The sequence below is a fragment of the Trypanosoma cruzi genome, genomic scaffold (assembly GCF_000209065.1).
Source record: "Trypanosoma cruzi strain CL Brener 1047053512511 genomic scaffold, whole genome shotgun sequence".
NCBI classification, from domain to species: Eukaryota; Euglenozoa; class Kinetoplastea; order Trypanosomatida; family Trypanosomatidae; genus Trypanosoma; species Trypanosoma cruzi.
The window spans coordinates 94,095-109,941 of NW_001849401.1; the positions used below are offsets into that span (position 1 = coordinate 94,095).

At 51.7% G+C, this 15,847-nt stretch overlaps 3 protein-coding genes and 1 pseudogene across 3 annotated transcripts, besides 12 other annotated features; all 4 read right to left on the reverse strand.

The window, feature by feature from the left end:
• Window positions 1-15,847: part of a sequence feature (areas not merged during assembly with more than two copies in the genome that could not be assigned to a particular haplotype) that runs on past the window's edge.
• On the reverse strand, window positions 1,414-2,439 carry Tc00.1047053509295.50 (beta galactofuranosyl glycosyltransferase, putative; the record flags this gene model as incomplete). The annotated part of the gene is made up of 1 exon (XM_809743.1): window positions 1,414-2,439. One exon carries the CDS (start codon window positions 2,437-2,439, stop codon window positions 1,414-1,416), a length of 1,026 nt encoding a protein of 341 aa, XP_814836.1.
• Window positions 3,814-4,097: a mobile genetic element.
• Window positions 3,814-8,290: a mobile genetic element.
• Window positions 4,009-4,052: a microsatellite.
• Window positions 8,108-8,132: a sequence feature (AT_rich).
• Window positions 8,111-8,290: a mobile genetic element.
• Window positions 8,290-8,314: a sequence feature (AT_rich).
• Window positions 8,296-8,474: a mobile genetic element.
• Window positions 8,476-8,496: a sequence feature (AT_rich).
• Window positions 8,735-11,116, reverse strand: Tc00.1047053509295.80 (retrotransposon hot spot (RHS) protein, putative; the record flags this gene model as incomplete). Its single annotated transcript, XM_809744.1, has 1 exon — window positions 8,735-11,116. The coding sequence occupies one exon, from the start codon at window positions 11,114-11,116 to the stop codon at window positions 8,735-8,737; it is 2,382 nt and encodes a 793-aa protein (XP_814837.1).
• Window positions 11,383-11,652: a mobile genetic element.
• Tc00.1047053509295.90 (uncharacterized protein) lies at window positions 11,555-12,325 on the reverse strand (the record flags this gene model as incomplete). Its single annotated transcript, XM_809745.1, has 1 exon — window positions 11,555-12,325. One exon carries the CDS (start codon window positions 12,323-12,325, stop codon window positions 11,555-11,557), a length of 771 nt encoding a protein of 256 aa, XP_814838.1.
• Window positions 14,062-14,494: a mobile genetic element.
• Window positions 14,316-14,336: a sequence feature (AT_rich).
• Window positions 15,222-15,847, reverse strand: Tc00.1047053509295.110 (annotated as a pseudogene; the record flags this gene model as incomplete).

Below are 15,847 nucleotides of genomic sequence, written 5' to 3' on the forward strand. Positions count from 1 at the left end.
GCATCTCAGCGCCATAAAACGGCCATCAACATCCATTTCACGGCAGGCACCAAATGCGAAGGGATTAATTAAGAAAAACAAAAACGCGGATGGTCTCCCACAATACATTCCAGCAAAGGGTAGCCTCTCAATCCTGAAAATAAACACCGTACAGTCATAAAAGCCGCCTCATCGCGCCAAAAATCGTGTGGTGCCCCTACTCGCAATGCTCTGCTGTCCGCAGACACCGTCCTCTGTGGTGTTCCGGCAAAAGCAAAAAATAAACATTCACAAACCAACAGCAAGAGAAGCCTCCACCCGCAACGTGTGCACCACCGTGGAGCATCGCTTCTATCCCCGCAAGTAAAAGAGGCGCCGTCACACCATCCGCAAGGATCGCCACAAACACGCCAAATTGCGACGTACGCAACACGCTCCGCCGTGACCATCGTTTTCCCGATAAGGCAGCCCACTTCCGTCCACCGCGTCTGCCGAGCAGGACACACCAGGCCCGCCGCTGCAACGCAAGAGAGATCCAGAAATACGCAATGGATCACGTCGCAGTCGTTGGCTCAGCCGCCGTGTTGAAGTTTGGGAGAGGCGGATAGAAAAGGAAAAACAAAACGGGCAAAGGGCTCCGCGGAATCCCGCATTCCACGCAGTCCCTATGGCCAGAGGGTCCTCTGGGAACGCCTGGGAGACGCATCCGCCACACTCACACGCACCATCATTCACGGCTCCCCAATCGAGTCCAGCGGGCCTCGTGAAGCACACGGCGCGCCTCAGCGGCGTGGCGAGCAGCCTTCTCGGAGAAAATGACGCGTGGCGATGGTTCCCCTCCCCGCTTCACTTTTCTTTTTTTTCTCCTCCTGTTTTTGGTGGCATGTCACAGAAGGGGAGCGTACTTCATGTCCCCGAGCCCTTCTCTCGGTGCGCACACAAAAACAGGGAGGGGAATAATAAACGAGTGGGTCAGGCGGCACGAAGAAATAAATGTGCGGGAGACAAACAAAACAACAGAACAAACAAAGAGCCCGACAGATATGCACGCAGCATATCCAGCGGAAACGGGTGTCACCTTCAGTGGGTAAATTAGTGGCCAATTGCGGTGTCGATCGCCCACGATAAGAAACAGCGTTGTGCTCACAATACTTTTGACTTGTTTTCTGCTTCCCTCCCCTTTTATTTCTCCCTCATCCATCATCATCATGTTTCCTGCTTGCTACTTCCTTCTCCTGCCTTCGGCTACACGGCCAGGTTTGGACGCTGCACCCTCCCCCCCCCCCGTCATGCCAAACATATGTTTTTGCGCTCCTTAAAACCCATGGCGTACTCGCTTAAATATTAATCGTGTAAATAACCAAACAGAAGTGTAAGTTTTTAAAAATTAAAGCAAAACAAAATAAGAAAGCAAAACTTGTGTTTGTTGCCGAATCATCTTCCTTTAGTCCTCACAGGGTGCAAAAGAGTCCTGTCATAGTCAACCTTTGGGACCCCTTGCTCCTCATCATGCCCGTAGACCCGAATGCGCTGTATGCGTGCCTCATCCTTCACCCAAACGTCTAGGGGGACCATGCCGTCATATGGCCCCTTGCACCCATCGCAGCATGCTTTTAGACCGTTCCACTTCATCACGGCATATGGTTGGTTCGTCATCAAAGACTTGACGCGACGGTACCAGAGAGCGTCCGGTAGCTCCAGTTGCTCCGAGAGACGAATATTCGAGCTGCCGCGATGCACAAATTTGCCGTATAAAACATTCCGCTCCTGAAATCCAAGCAAACGGAGACGCAAGCTGTAGTCGACATCCTCCACGTAAGCTGGGTAAAAGTTCTCGTCAAAATATCCCACCGTACTGATCGCCAGGCGTGTCAACATAACAGACACAAAACAACTGCTTTTGCAATACGCGCAGAAGTGCCCGTAATGCTTCGAAAACGCCTCTTCACGCTCCTTCGCAGAGGCATAACGAATGCGGTCAGGCAGCAGCGCAGACGTCGACAATCGGTTATCGTTCACCGTGGAGCGCAGCACCCTCAAGCCCCGTCGCAAAACGGGACTGTACTCGCTCGGCCCATTCGCCGCTTCAGCCGCCAACTCATCCACGCGAGCGGCATCATGCCTCGTCACTTCATGCACATCGCGTAGAAGGTTGGGAAGAAGATCGGGTAAAAACTTTACGTCGCTGTTTGTCACAAAAACAAAAGGCACTTCCTCGCGCGGCAGCGAGAGTGCAAGTAGTAACCCGATTTTCACCGCAGCGCTGTACCCGATGTTTTCCGGGTGACGACTCACAATCAGGCGTCCGGACCACCCATAGACCCTCCCGAGTTCCTGCAGGCACAACGACAGCATCGCCTCCCGCCCGTTCTGCACCAAAACCAACAGCCGGATGGGCACACTGATGTTGCACATCATCCTCCGAAAGTCCATCAGATCGAGCATCAGCGGGGCCACCATCAACGGGATAACGTCCGTCCCGTTATTATTTCCCCCCAGCCGCCGTGTCGTTGGATCCACCACAAGCCTTTCCCCGACGCAGTGGATATAGTCCGCCCTGGTCGGATCAGCACCAAACCATACGTGGGATCGTCGCCAAGTAGGAACTCCACTCAAAGAAAAACATCAACATGGACAACAAATTAATGTTGGAAGAGAGCTAAAGCATCCTTTCCAAAAAAGGCTCGTGGCCTCGGTTTTTAAAGCGCGTGTAACTCCGCGCATATCCCGTTGGAGGCAAAGCCAAGGGAGCATCTCCTGAAAGAAAGCAAAAGAAGTATAAAATAAAAATGTGCTCAATGATGGTTCTGCGTCAATGTGAACAAAAAAAAAAAAAGACTCCTTCCAGCGCAATGGTCGTGCACCTCCATTTGGTGAGTGAAGTGGAGGCACGGAGCACGCAGGAGTCTCAGCATGACCAGCAACAAAATAAGCAACAAAAGTAAAAATGGCTAAGAATGGAAACAAAAAAAAAGAGACCAATGGCACAGTAACAAATGCAGTTCCCGCCGCAGCATGCAAAGCTCTCATACATCCAGTAAAAAAAAAAAGGATGGCGGAACACAACAGTCCAGGGTGCCATTTGTAATACCACATGATTCCATAAAGAATAAAAGTGTTCGTTGAGGAGCCCAAAATGCCATGAATTTTGGAGGGCACCCAAATCGCGGGCCAACAAGCCTGCGGCACCCACCACATATCCCGCACCGCTCAATCCCCGTTCCTCTCATGTAAACTCCCCCCCAAAAAAGCACAGTCACCAGACATCCTACATGTCTAAAAACAACAAAAGTGTTTTAAACTGTCCTATCGGCACCCGCGAATAATAAAAGAAACTTCAGTTCAGCATAAAGACGTCGCAGGCACAAAAATATAAAATAACTATTCTTCAATGCAGGGCATTGTTGTAGCTCGGGGCGACAGCCATCCAGACATTCTGAAAATGCGGTTCAGGATTTCAAGTCACATTTCTTGCCCAGTGTTTCCCCAATCACCTCCCCCATCACCACCGCAAAAAACAACCGCACGAGGCAGTACCTCAATCACCACCTTGGCGTAATGGCCAAGCCTTCTTTCTTTATTGGCCTATTGGGCGCAAACAACAAAAAGCAGCACCACCATAGGGGTCTCCATCCGCTTGAGCCTTTTTCTTTTCCCGTAATAAAACCCGGCGGCAGAGTTAGACACGAAAAACAATAATAAAACAAAATGTAAAGAAGTAACCAATGAAAAAAAAATTGGCAAGCGCTCGCAAGGGCATTTCTACAGAAAAGAATCCTTTCACAGGAAATATAGAAGCACACATAGAGAGAGATAGATCGATAAAAAAATTAGAATGATCTTCTGGGCAGCTGGCCGGATCATGAGTTTATCGATAATAGAAACCAAACCAGATAGGAATAAGAAAGGAATAAGTGGGATAAGAGTGGATTCACCACATTCCCAAAGTTTAACACCTAGTAAGTGTATGTATATATTATACCATACGTTAGCCTCAATCGTGGCCCTGCTCACTCCATTCCGATGGAATATTTATTTATTTATTTATTTATTTATTTATTTATTTATTTATTACTGGGTGGCAGACTTCGGGGTCCTTCAGCCACAAGATCCCGCCGATCCCCTTCGCAAGCTCCACCCCTTCGCCAATTCCTCAAGTGTGAAAACACGACCGCGTGATATGCCGTCTGCGGGGTTTTCCGCTGGCCGTACGTAACCAAAGAATGCCTGCACTCCGCGAGAGTCCAAAAACTCATATATCCGTTGCAGCTCCCGCGCCGTAGCGTGTGATTTTGAGCTGCCTTTATTCGCAGCTCCTTGCAGCGAAGTGCTGTCCACCCAAACGTCAGTGGTGGATGGCAAGATGGCGAAAAAGGCCGATAAGGCTAAGCGTACCGCGCGCGCCTCGGCCTGCATGATAAGAAAAGGCTTCCTCTCCCATTTCCCTCCGGCAATTTTAACGTCGCCGGAGTCTGGAATGAAAACGGCCCACCATCCATGGAGCGATGCGTTCGTGATGATGGCGGCCGATGCCTTTTCGTGGGCTTGATGATTCGCCTACGATTATATTCTCGATGATGTGCTGCAATCTCTCGTCCAAACCAACCGCTGACGGCGGAAGGTTCGCCGGGGATGTCTCCAGCACAATCGCCCGGTGAAGTGCGGATAATCGTCGTCGCACTGCCTTGATGAAAAAGTAGTAGTCACATAAACGCGTGCCTAAAATGGCAGCCAAATATAAAAAGCGTGACACCGTTGCCTCCATTTCTGCGATGGTTGAAGAATTAAGCGCCGGCATGGCGCGCACAGAGCAGACAAACCTTTCACTCAGGGATACCGCACGCTGAGTGTGATCAAAGTGCACCCCCAGGAAGGTGTACTGCGTGGCGCCCGATTCGCGGTCCTCCCCCATGGATGCGCGACAACTGTCCGCATTACGAAGTACTTGGGCCTCCCACAATGTCATGTCGCTTTTCGACCCTGCAATGCGTATATTATCGATCCATACGTCGGCACGCACCAATGGAGGTGCAGCCCAGAGGCGGTGAGCCACCGTCGTCACCACCGCAATTGCCGAAGTAATAATAATCTGGAGAATTTCTGGGCCCGCCTTGTATCCCACTGGGAGCCGTGTCAGCTCCGCCAGCGTGCCGTCCTCCACGCGGCATCGAAAGGGATGCCGAGTCTCCCGCGGTAAAGAGACTATGAAGGATGCCTTTAAATCCAGGCAGGAAGCGGCCTCAGCCATCACAGGCGGCAAATAATGGGAAATATGTAAAAGAGGAACATTAGCCTCGTAAGGGTCGTCTCTGCTCTTGTCGCGTGGCCACGCGATCCATCGTCGTCGTAAACCGGTGGTTTTCTCCTCCACAACTGAGAAGGGTATTATCCATCCGCCTGTTATTGTGGACGAAGCGTCCTCGATAATTCCCGCTTCATTCAACAATCGCGCGTCAGCGGTTGGAATCCTCCGTGAGCCTTCGCGCGCTTTACCGGAGGAAGACGGAGGGAAAGAGGACCGCCCGACGAGTCTCCAAACTTGCATGAGCCTCTCCAAGATGGCCGGGTTCAACCGACTTTTAACCCACTCTAGGTTCAATACGGGCACGTTGACCTGCTGTAGCGGGATAGCGTGTTCATCTTGTGGAGTGGCCAGACGCGTCCTTGTCGCGCGTCTCGTTATTGTAGCAGCATGATTGTGATTACAATCATGGAAAAAACGCTCCTCTGCTCTCAACCAGGGTTCCTGCCCTTCCGCAGTTTCCCCCTTCACATCAATGCGACCAGCGACGACACCTGGGTCAGCACTGTGGAGTACCTCCCCAAATATCGAACAGTATTCTGGGGAAGGTCGAACGGGTTGACGTGCTTCGCCAATTGCAAGATCACGTGTGGATCCAAATCGTCTGTCTCCACGATTTGAGCAGCGTGTCTCAACGCACCGCGTTTTGTGGGATGCGCCGTGGCATTCCAAGGAGCCAAGGCTCGTTCGATTTGGGCGGTGGTAAGATTCGTGAGCTTTTCGTTGTGTCTAAGGCGTCCTGCCCTCGTATCCTGAAGAACCGCGGGGCGCGGTGGGGATCCGCCCTCGCCGTCTTCGGCGCGACGGACCAGTCCAAAATTAAGGTCCCGTCCGTCCTCAGTTTGAAATTTTTGGGAGTCAAGACCGCAATCTCGGACCAACGATTCGCCGTTATCCACGCAAGTCGAAAAACAACACGTTCCTTCCAATCGGTCCGGCTGCGGATAAGTTGATTCATCCCTTCCTTTGTCACGGGGCGCGCCTGCCTCGTCTCCGATCGCGCCGCAATCTTTTGTAACCCCAGAATCACCATGGTCAGCGGGGTTCGATCCATTTCCAACATGGACCACAGCATCCTGGTGTGCAGCTGTCGGGTCGATGGCGCGACTTCGATTGCCATCAAAAAGGCCGCACAGCTCTCCTCGTTCATCGGCTGTTCGTGCGTGCGGCATAAGGTCGTGAATTGCCCAGCTAGAGACATTCTCTGCTCCCACATTGCCGGCGCCCAAATCTCTCGGGACGCCTCGTTCGTTCTCCTCATATAACTGGCCCAAAGCGGGGATGTCGGTGTTTCGTCGTACCACAGTTGAGCGTCGTTGGCAGATAAGCCCCATCGCCCTTCTCGACGATTGTGTCGGGCAATTTGAAAGATCGGGTGGAGCATCGGCGGTGCGGTGCGCTGCCTGTGAGGATTGGCGGGAGGTGGTGGAATGGATGGAGCTGCCGTCGTCAGTATTCATGAGTGGCGTGCGGCATCCCTCGGCCGTTTTTTGAAGGACGCCTGTGTTGTAATTAATTCCCTCTGGGGCGCACATTGCATGTAGATGCCTCATGTCCAAAGATATGACAACGTTGGCATCGCAAAGTGCGTTGGGCTTCTCGCCGATCGGCAAAAAGCTGGGCTGCCCCCGCATAAGCGTCCGTCTGGTGAACAGCGGTGTGTAAACGGGCGCGCAGTTTGGAAAACGGAATGCCGGGATCGGATGCAATCGTGAGCTGCATCCGGAATGTATTCAGTAGGGAACTCCCCAAATTCATGATTCGATCAGTGGGATCCTGCCAGTCTTCCAGCGCGCTGATCCACTCGACCAAATTATCAAAGGCAAGTTTAACCTGCTCGTCGTCCTGTTGCCAGCATTGGTATGCGCACCGGAGGTCGATAATGACTCCGGAGGCGCCCTCATTCCATATGCGCGTGGGTCCCAAGTGGTGACGTCGAGTGCGCAGAAACTGCGGTCCTCTTCCATGGGTAATTGGGCGTCCAGGGGAGAAGTGCGGGAAGGCGACGGCGTGGAAGGGTGGAAATGTGGTCTCCCAACATTGCCGTGAGGGCGTCTGTAAGCCGCCGAACTGCGTCGGTCCGCACTGCTAGGCTCGCCTCCAGCCATCAAGATATCCGTTGGTGCGGTATTGTGGATACGCCATCGTTGGCAGCGTGTTGAGTAGCGGAGGCCTCGTCCCGCCCCGCCGTCTCCGCATCCCGCGCGGGTTGTTGTGCATTATGGCGTGCCTCCCGTTCCTGGAGTTGAGCAGTGAGTCGTCCCATGTTGAATTCGCGCTCCCGTAATTGGGCGCGATCGGCCTCCAACTGCTTTTGTAGTTCTAGGACCTGGTTGCCGGCCCCGGCGATAGTGGATTCCCTTACCGATGGGTTAATATGCGCCTCCTCAACCTGCGAGTTAAGCTGAGCATTTCGATTCTGCACGTCCGCGACGGCGTTTGCGTAATCAAAATTCAGGCGCTCCCTTTCAGCAGTGATGAGCCCTTGTTGGTGCCCCAACTCCCGGGCTACCCCCATAGCGGGCAGGAGCACTTGTTTCTCAAAATTAGGGATCTGAGGCGCCCGTAGATTTGCAATATGTCCAATAAGAGTGGAATCCTGCCATGCTTTAGAGATAGGTCCATGGAGCAAGCATAAGCCTGTGGACGATGGGGCCACGGTCAACGTCTCATCCGACAGCTGGTTACCATTAATGAACGTCATCTGCACCTGCGTATCGCCACATTGGCACACCATTTCCCAGAGACGGGCGCCAATATCACACCACTCGGAGGGTGTGCAGGGAACCAAAGTCATTTCCTTGAAGTTACCTGGCTGTGTGTCTGTAAAAAATAAAATTAAAAATATTATCCGGCCTCTATCGGCTCCCCGCCCCTACAAAGTCGCGTTCTTCCCAAAAGATTCATACGGTAGAAAGTATCATAAAGAATGCCTTCATTTATCAGGATAAACACATACATCAATTATGTTAGCCAGCTCTCCCGCGATCATTCTTTTCACAAGCTCCTAATAAAAAATAAAAATAATAATTTCGTCTGGCAGCTGTCGGCTCCTTGACTCCCTCAATCGCGGTCTCCCAAAAGACAGTGCGGTAGAAGAGGAAAAAGTTGTGAGGACATATCTTCGTTTGCGCGAGATATGAATTTATTTGGGCAGCCAGCCGTCCTCTCAAGCATTCGTTTCACAAAATCCCATAAAAATTTAAAAAAAAATTGTGCGGCCCCTGTGGTGCGCAACAGCCTCCAGTGACGATGCGCCTCTGGTGGGAAAAATAAAATAAAATGAAAAGAGGGTGTGGTGAGTGTGGCACTGCCGATCACAACGGTTCTCTGAAAGGAAGGGCACTCACTGTCTAGACCCCGTAGGCACACACACACACACACATAAAAATCGTTAAAATACTCCCAATATATTTCACCAGAACGAAATGCACTTTGTTCCCCAATTATTTTTTAAATTTTCCTGTTTTTTTTATCCCCCTCTGGTAGACTATCATCAGAAAATTTGATTTCCTCTGGAAATTTACCTTTCAACATAACCCGGTATTGGTGCACCTTCCCGTCCCAGAACGCCACAATTTTTTTCTCAGCGTCAATTTTATTGTTGGGATTGACGCAATCACATCCCTGCCAGTCATTCATCGGCGTGCTGTCTGCGTGCTGCACATAAATCATCTCCCACGACAATCCTTGAGAAAATTCCTCCCATCCTTCAAAATATGCCGCCAGACGCTCAGTGAACTGCCGCACTGTGCTGGCGGTGGTGTGATGCGCACTCGCCGTCGTCATCCGCAGCCCAACCAGTGTCCTCCGCGGTGACTCCATGAAGAAAAAGCAGTCCACCAGCGGAAAGGTTGGGGACGTCGGTATGTACAGCAGCCGACGCTTTAATTTTTGCAGGCCATCAATTAAATTCAGTTCAGTTATTGCAGCTGCCTCGGTGGGGTAACCATGAGGGTTTAACGTTAGCACCGAGGGCCGTGGTTTGGAAGGCGATGGTGGCGGCAGCTCCTTGAGATCCTTCACCATGGAAGTGACAAACCCCTCATTCAAGAATACGCTCAAAGCATACTTTTTCAAATCTGCAGATTGAACAGCATTCTTCATCCCCAATACGAGGAAAAGAATATCATGCGGACTCAGCACCTTTGCCAAGCGAGATACTGTTAAAACCCCAAGATACACACATATAGGTGCATTAGCGAAGTCCTCAATTGGGCCATATTCTCTCACTCGAACAACCTTCAGAAGTTTTTGGGACGGACCCTCGGAATGCCATTCGTTCTCTCCTCCCTGTGTAAAGTACTTTCCTCGATCCCCCATATTGAACCATCTCAAGGTCCTCAGAACATCCTTCGTGCGTTTTTCATATTCAACCGCATCAAAGATGTGACGTATAATCGGCCCCACTTTTTCCATGCGTTCTTCGACCATCCTCCAGCATTCCGCTTGTTTCTTTTTGGTCTCGTCACGCTTCATCCACGCACACATCGCCTTCACATCCGTCTCGTCGGGGCAATTCATGATGATTCGACTGACTTTTAATTGCTCCTCCCATCCATCATAGTTGCTTACCTCTGGGGATGACACCAAAATCATGCCCCATCCGGTGGAGGGCGCAAAACCTGGGTCGGGCTGTGTTCCTTGCGTTTCCACATCGTAAATAATATACCCTTTCATCCCACTCCTCCGCAAACCATACAAAAGATTCCTGGATGTTATCTCACCGTTGTATTTTTTCACGGTTTTGGCGGTCTTGTCAAACACGTACATCGCGGTTCCAAAACAGTGGACAACCGCTGGGAGTTTCTCGACGTCGTATTGCAGCAGCTGGTAGAGGAGGTACGAGCTGGCAGCCATCGACTTCCCAATCCCGGGCGTCCCAATCAACAGACGAAACAAAGGTGAAGGATTGAGAGTCAAGTCAGAGTTGCTGAGCCACTTGTTTAGATCGCCCTTGACGATCTGCCACACTCGATCCACCTCGCAGTTAACACACAAGTCATTACCACACCTATGCGGCCCATTCAGCGTGTACGGCCATCCCTTGTCCGAGGTAAGCACCATCAGCCTGAGACGTGCTGCACCGGATTGCTGCACAGCGTCATCCTTTTCAAGGGTGTTGCCAACCGCCTTGTACGTCCATGACTGTTCGGGCTTCCCCACCTCAACCCTCATTCCCGTCCCCTCGCCGCCACGGACTTCCACGACATGATGCCACCTCGCATTGTACACAGACTCGTACAATCCCTCCAGGTACATCGGTGCAATCGTCGTCATTGGGTTCCACGCTTCCTCGGCGGCTGCATCCAAAAAACTTTTAGTAGCTCCATGAGCACTTGCCTTTACCTCCGGAGTAGCTAATGGCCACCCAAGTAGATTGTACATGCCCTTATTGTAAAGCTTGTCTGCATCCTCCGCCATGTCCATTTCATCCCTCGCAGCCCTCTCCATCCTCTTGTAACGATCCGATGCCTGCATTTCGTTCAATACTCCCGCATCACGGATATATTTCTTGGGGTCCTTGAAAACCTCCTCCAACAAGACATCCCGATTGGCGTCCAAAGCGCCCCTCCCGTCCAATTCCATCGTAAGAAAATCATTCAGCCTCATGTCGGTCCTGTTAGTGCTTCCCTCCCGCAGGACGTCCTTTACGGTGCTGCTCATGGTCCACTGCGGTTGCTGCCTTTCCTCCACTCTTATGTGGGTCGCAGCGGGTTGATCCGTCTCACCCTCAGACTCCGGCCTCGCTCTCCTCTGAAGACCTACCCGCGGCGCGGCAGACGCTCGACTCTTGGCATTGCCACCTTGCACTCTATTGCGCTTTGGAGGCATTGTTTCTCCTTTTTTTATTGGTTGGATTGAGTTAAAGCTGAACACTAACGACCAATCAAAAGGGGAATAAGGAAAGAAAAAAAAGGAGAATACGCACAAAAATGACTGGAGGAAGCAGAAAAAGACGTATCCACACGGTGTGGACTACATATTGAGCTCAGTGGCGCAACACAAAAAAACAAGTACATTTCAGCATAAAATAAAGCCAACGCAACCAACACACGAGAAACAAAAAAATGCAGTAGCCACCAAACACCTCAGTAGATTTTTTTTTCTTTTTTTCTTCTCTTACCAGTCGTAGTAACTGCACCTCAATTGTGCAGCTCTGGCAAGCGTACGAAGGAATTCAGTAGCAAGGATAACCTTACTCCGCGGGCAGCCACTATAGAATGGCTCCAACATCTGCCCTTCCGGCCCGTAAAACTAAGTAACAACTACTCATCGGGTTTGAAGCATGAACAGCAGGCGCTTGGCTTCCTCTCTAGTAAAGAGTACTAGTCCCTGGCACCACGTTGAGGTGGCCGGCTGAGCCAGGGACCTCAGTAGATCGTACATGCCCTTATTGTAAAGCTTGTCTGCATCCTCCGCCATGTCCATTTCATCCCTCGCAGCCCTCTCCATCCTCTTGTAACGATCCGATGCCTGCATTTCGTTCAATACTCCCGCATCACGGATATATTTCTTGGGGTCCTTGAAAACCTCCTCCAACAAGACATCCCGATTGGCGTCCAAAGCGCCCCTCCCGTCCAATTCCATCGTAAGAAAATCATTCAGCCTCATTTTATTCACGCGAACCCTTCCCTTCAGCACCGCATCATCAGTCCTAGTGTGAATGGTAAATAACAGTTCTTGTCGTTCTCGCCTTGCCTTTTCTTCTGCTTTCCACCTCTCTACCCTCAGTATCTGAGAGTAGGCTTTGTTTATTTGTGCCCTTGCAAGAGGAATGACCGTATCCTTTCTTTTAAATTCCCTCCATCGGTTGAGAGTGACAATATGTTCTTTTTTAAGCTTATGTGAAGCCCCCAACAGCACGTAATACTCCTCACGCTCCTTTTTCAGCTCTTGGTATGGCGGCGATGCCTTTATTGTGTCCAATAACACTTCGTCTTGGATGAACTTCGTGAAGCTAATAGAAAAAACCCCGCATATAGACCTACAAATAGAATTTTCCAACGCCCCTGCCATCAAAATAATTCCGAAGGAAGTCATTCAGCCTCACTTTTCGGATGCGTTCCTTTCCCTCCAGCAGCACTTTATGCCGCCAACTGTCGAGAGTCCAATTTGGTCGCTGCGTTTCCTCCACTCCTCTGCAAGTTGCAGCGTCGGAACCATCACCGGAGCCGCTGCAACGCGCCATCACAGCACCCGTGCGGTGAAGCATCCCACTCGTACCACCCAACTGCGGCCAGCAGGCGCCGCTGGCTCCAATGGGCAGTCGCGGCTGTTTCCTCCCGCAGTCCCAATGGCGTTGGGCGTGGCGCTCGCATGGCGGGGCGGTCGGTGTGCCATGCAGCCGCACTGCAACGCCTGTCGGCAAAACAGTCAAGGCCCACCGCCTCCGCAGCAACACAACGTGCAATTGGCAACAACACCGCCACATTATTGCCCTTTTCTGTTTTGTTTTATTCACTTTGTCCGTCGGTTTGCCCCATCACTAACACTAAAAATAAGTGCACACCTTCACAAAAGAATAAAAAGGAGGCACGATCCCACCGTCACGCCGCGGGCCAACACTCTCCTCCACCCACCGCCATTGCCGCGCAGGAGACCGCAGTCACATCGGAGAGCCAGCACCACAATGCGCACCGCACCACCGTGCAGTGAACGATGGGCGGAACGCAGCCATGCATCGCCCCGCTCCATTTTCCCACCCCTCAGGTGTTGCGTGCCCGCACAAGGCAGCAAACACAATCAGAGTGCACACAAACCCAATCAACCCCCTCACTCGCTGAAGCACATTATTCGCATGGAGTGGCAACATTTGGGGACACACCAGCAGTAGCTGGCTGCATGGAATTTCCCTGCCAGCCCTGCGAAGAGACACAACAACTCTGCGGAGTAAAAGTGGCAGCCCCGCGGTGTTGCCCGCAGTCCACATGGCAGGACAAGTTCCACGCACGCATAGTTCCAAATCCCTCGCTGCCTGAGTGCACGTCAACTGAACAAGTAAAAAAATACGTGCGTGCAAGATGGCATTTAAATACGGGAAGTCGTCGGCCTGCTTCGTTCGATGGTGTTGGCGAGCAGTCCCACACAATCCAATCAAAGTGACACGCCGGACAGGAAGGCGTCAGCCAATAATAAATAAAAATAATTGCGCCAATGCAAAAGCAGCAAAAATTGGATTTGCACCCGACCTCGGGGCGACAGCGGCATGAGAGTGTGTATGTGCGCAATGCCTTTCGTGGGGCAGTGCTCCTCAATCCCGCCGTGCCTTGAGATAAAAGGACAACAACAACAAAAAAGGATGGCCATGGCGCAGCTCCACTCAGGGGAGGCAATCGCGGCAGACACGGGCGGGAACCAAAGATCATACAAAAAGTGGGTAATAACTCCTCCAAGCCACGAAATCGTGCAATGTTCATCCCTCTCCTTCTACATTGAAGCCACCACGACAGAACAAATGCAGCAGACACATGTGCAGCACAATATCCTTCGCTGCCCGCGTCCCATCTTACCTCCCATGACTGCCACGGCGGTGGTGCCGGCGTTACATCTGAGATGACTCCAAAATATCAGGCACCACGCTGTGGAGAGTGGATGCTTGACGAACGTGACCGCGTTGGTGCCTAACACGAAATGGCGTCAAAAAGAAAAAAGATATCCGCGGCTCAAGCTACCCGTGTGTGGCCGTCCTAAAGCAAACACTGAGACACGTGTGGAGCAACGCAAAAGGAGACAGGAGGAACCACCAGAGTAATCCAAAAAAAAACATATCGATACATAATAATCTTCCGGGCAGCTGGCCGGATCCTGAAATTATTTATGGAAACCAAACAAGTTAGGGAAAAAGGTTCTTTAGTTAATTGCTTCAATGTTTTATTCTCATTCAATATATAGAATTCTGTGGACCATTAGCATGGTCCTTCGTCCTCAGTTGGGATTTGAATATTATTACTTACGAAATGGCAGACTTTGGGGTCCTCCAACCACAAGACCCCGCCGCGTGGTGGGAGCCAAAAGGGGTGGGTGGGGTGGCAAAATAAAATTAAAAATTTATCCGGCCTCTATCGGCTCCCTGCCCCTACAAAGTCGCGTTCTTCCCAAAAGATTCATACGGTAGAAAGTATCATAAAGAATGCCTTCATTTATCAGGATAAACACATACATCAATTATGTTAGCCAGCTCTCCCGCGATCATTCTTTTCACAAGCTCCTAAAAAAACACATCAGCCTGCATACTTTTCCGCTCATTTTCTTTTTTCCGCATTTCATACAACATCATAACCAACGAGAAAAACAGGCACGCCCCCCCCCCCCCCCACAGTCATCGGGGAGCAGGAGAGAGTCACTGCAGGCACCCGCACAGAAATAGAAACAACGCACAGAAAAACAGCGAAAACGCCGTTGCGGAGTCCGATGGGTGGCTGTGGTGCGCAGCAGCAGTGGCCCCACGCCCTCCCTCATCGACCAGCAACGCACACGTCCAAATTTCATTTATTGAAAGCCACAGAAGGGCGTTATCGTTTTTTGTCCCTAAGTTTTCCTCAAATAAATTCAATGCTCCGCACAACAGCCACCATCGCAGAACACGTCCTCGTTAATGAGTAAAAATCTAAATAATAACCCCGAAATCCGGAGAGGGCACTGCAGCGGCGGGCGTGCAGCACACACCCGTGACACAGCCGCCCTGGGCTAGCGCGATATTTCGATAATCCGTTCCTGACAAAATCGATAAAAATAAAATAACGAAAGCAACGACTCAATCAACCAAGCATCCGATAAATAATAATAATAAAGAAGTAAACACATTGCCAAAAGCACCTACGTTATACCGCATCCATGAGGAGCCTCGTAAACTCTCGCCACGTGGAGGTACTGTTTGGGCAGACACTTTCCAACTCGAGGTAAAACTGCGCCCACCTTCTTGAGCAGCACAAATTCATTACTTCTCCGGCGTAGCACAACCAATTTTGCCTCTCGCACTGGGTGCACACTCGAGCAGGCTCAGGGCGTCTGAGCGGGTGTCACCGGCCATGGGCTGCTACGGCGGTGCGGGTGGTCGGTACGACGACGCAGCGGTGGCGCCTGAGACGTACGAAAATGTAGTTACTTCGTGGGGCTTCTGCGTCTCCTCGTCGCTCTCCTCGCCATCGCGCAGCAGCGCCTCCAGTCCGCCACGCCGCGGCTCGCGCAGCTCCTGCCAGTGGCGGTCCTCCGCGTACCACACAACCATGCTGTACACAGTGACCGCAAGCACCACAGTCGCCAGCAGCAGCACGATAGCCGCGTACGCCCTCGCACCGCCGTCGCTCGGCGCAAGGTGGTTGGCCGCACTGACCACGCACAGCGCCGCAAGGAGCACAAAGCTCGCAGTGTGCATCACCGTCAGGAAGGTCGAGCGCATCATGTTCGTGAAGGCAACCACGCCCGCGCCCGCAACCAGCACAGCCGCCATGCAGAAGTACTGGACGTGGCAGCCTCCCACGGGCGACTGCACAGCCGCAATCAGGCACACCACACACAGCACCGACAGCTGGAACACGCACCAGTACACGCGGCTGCCCCTCA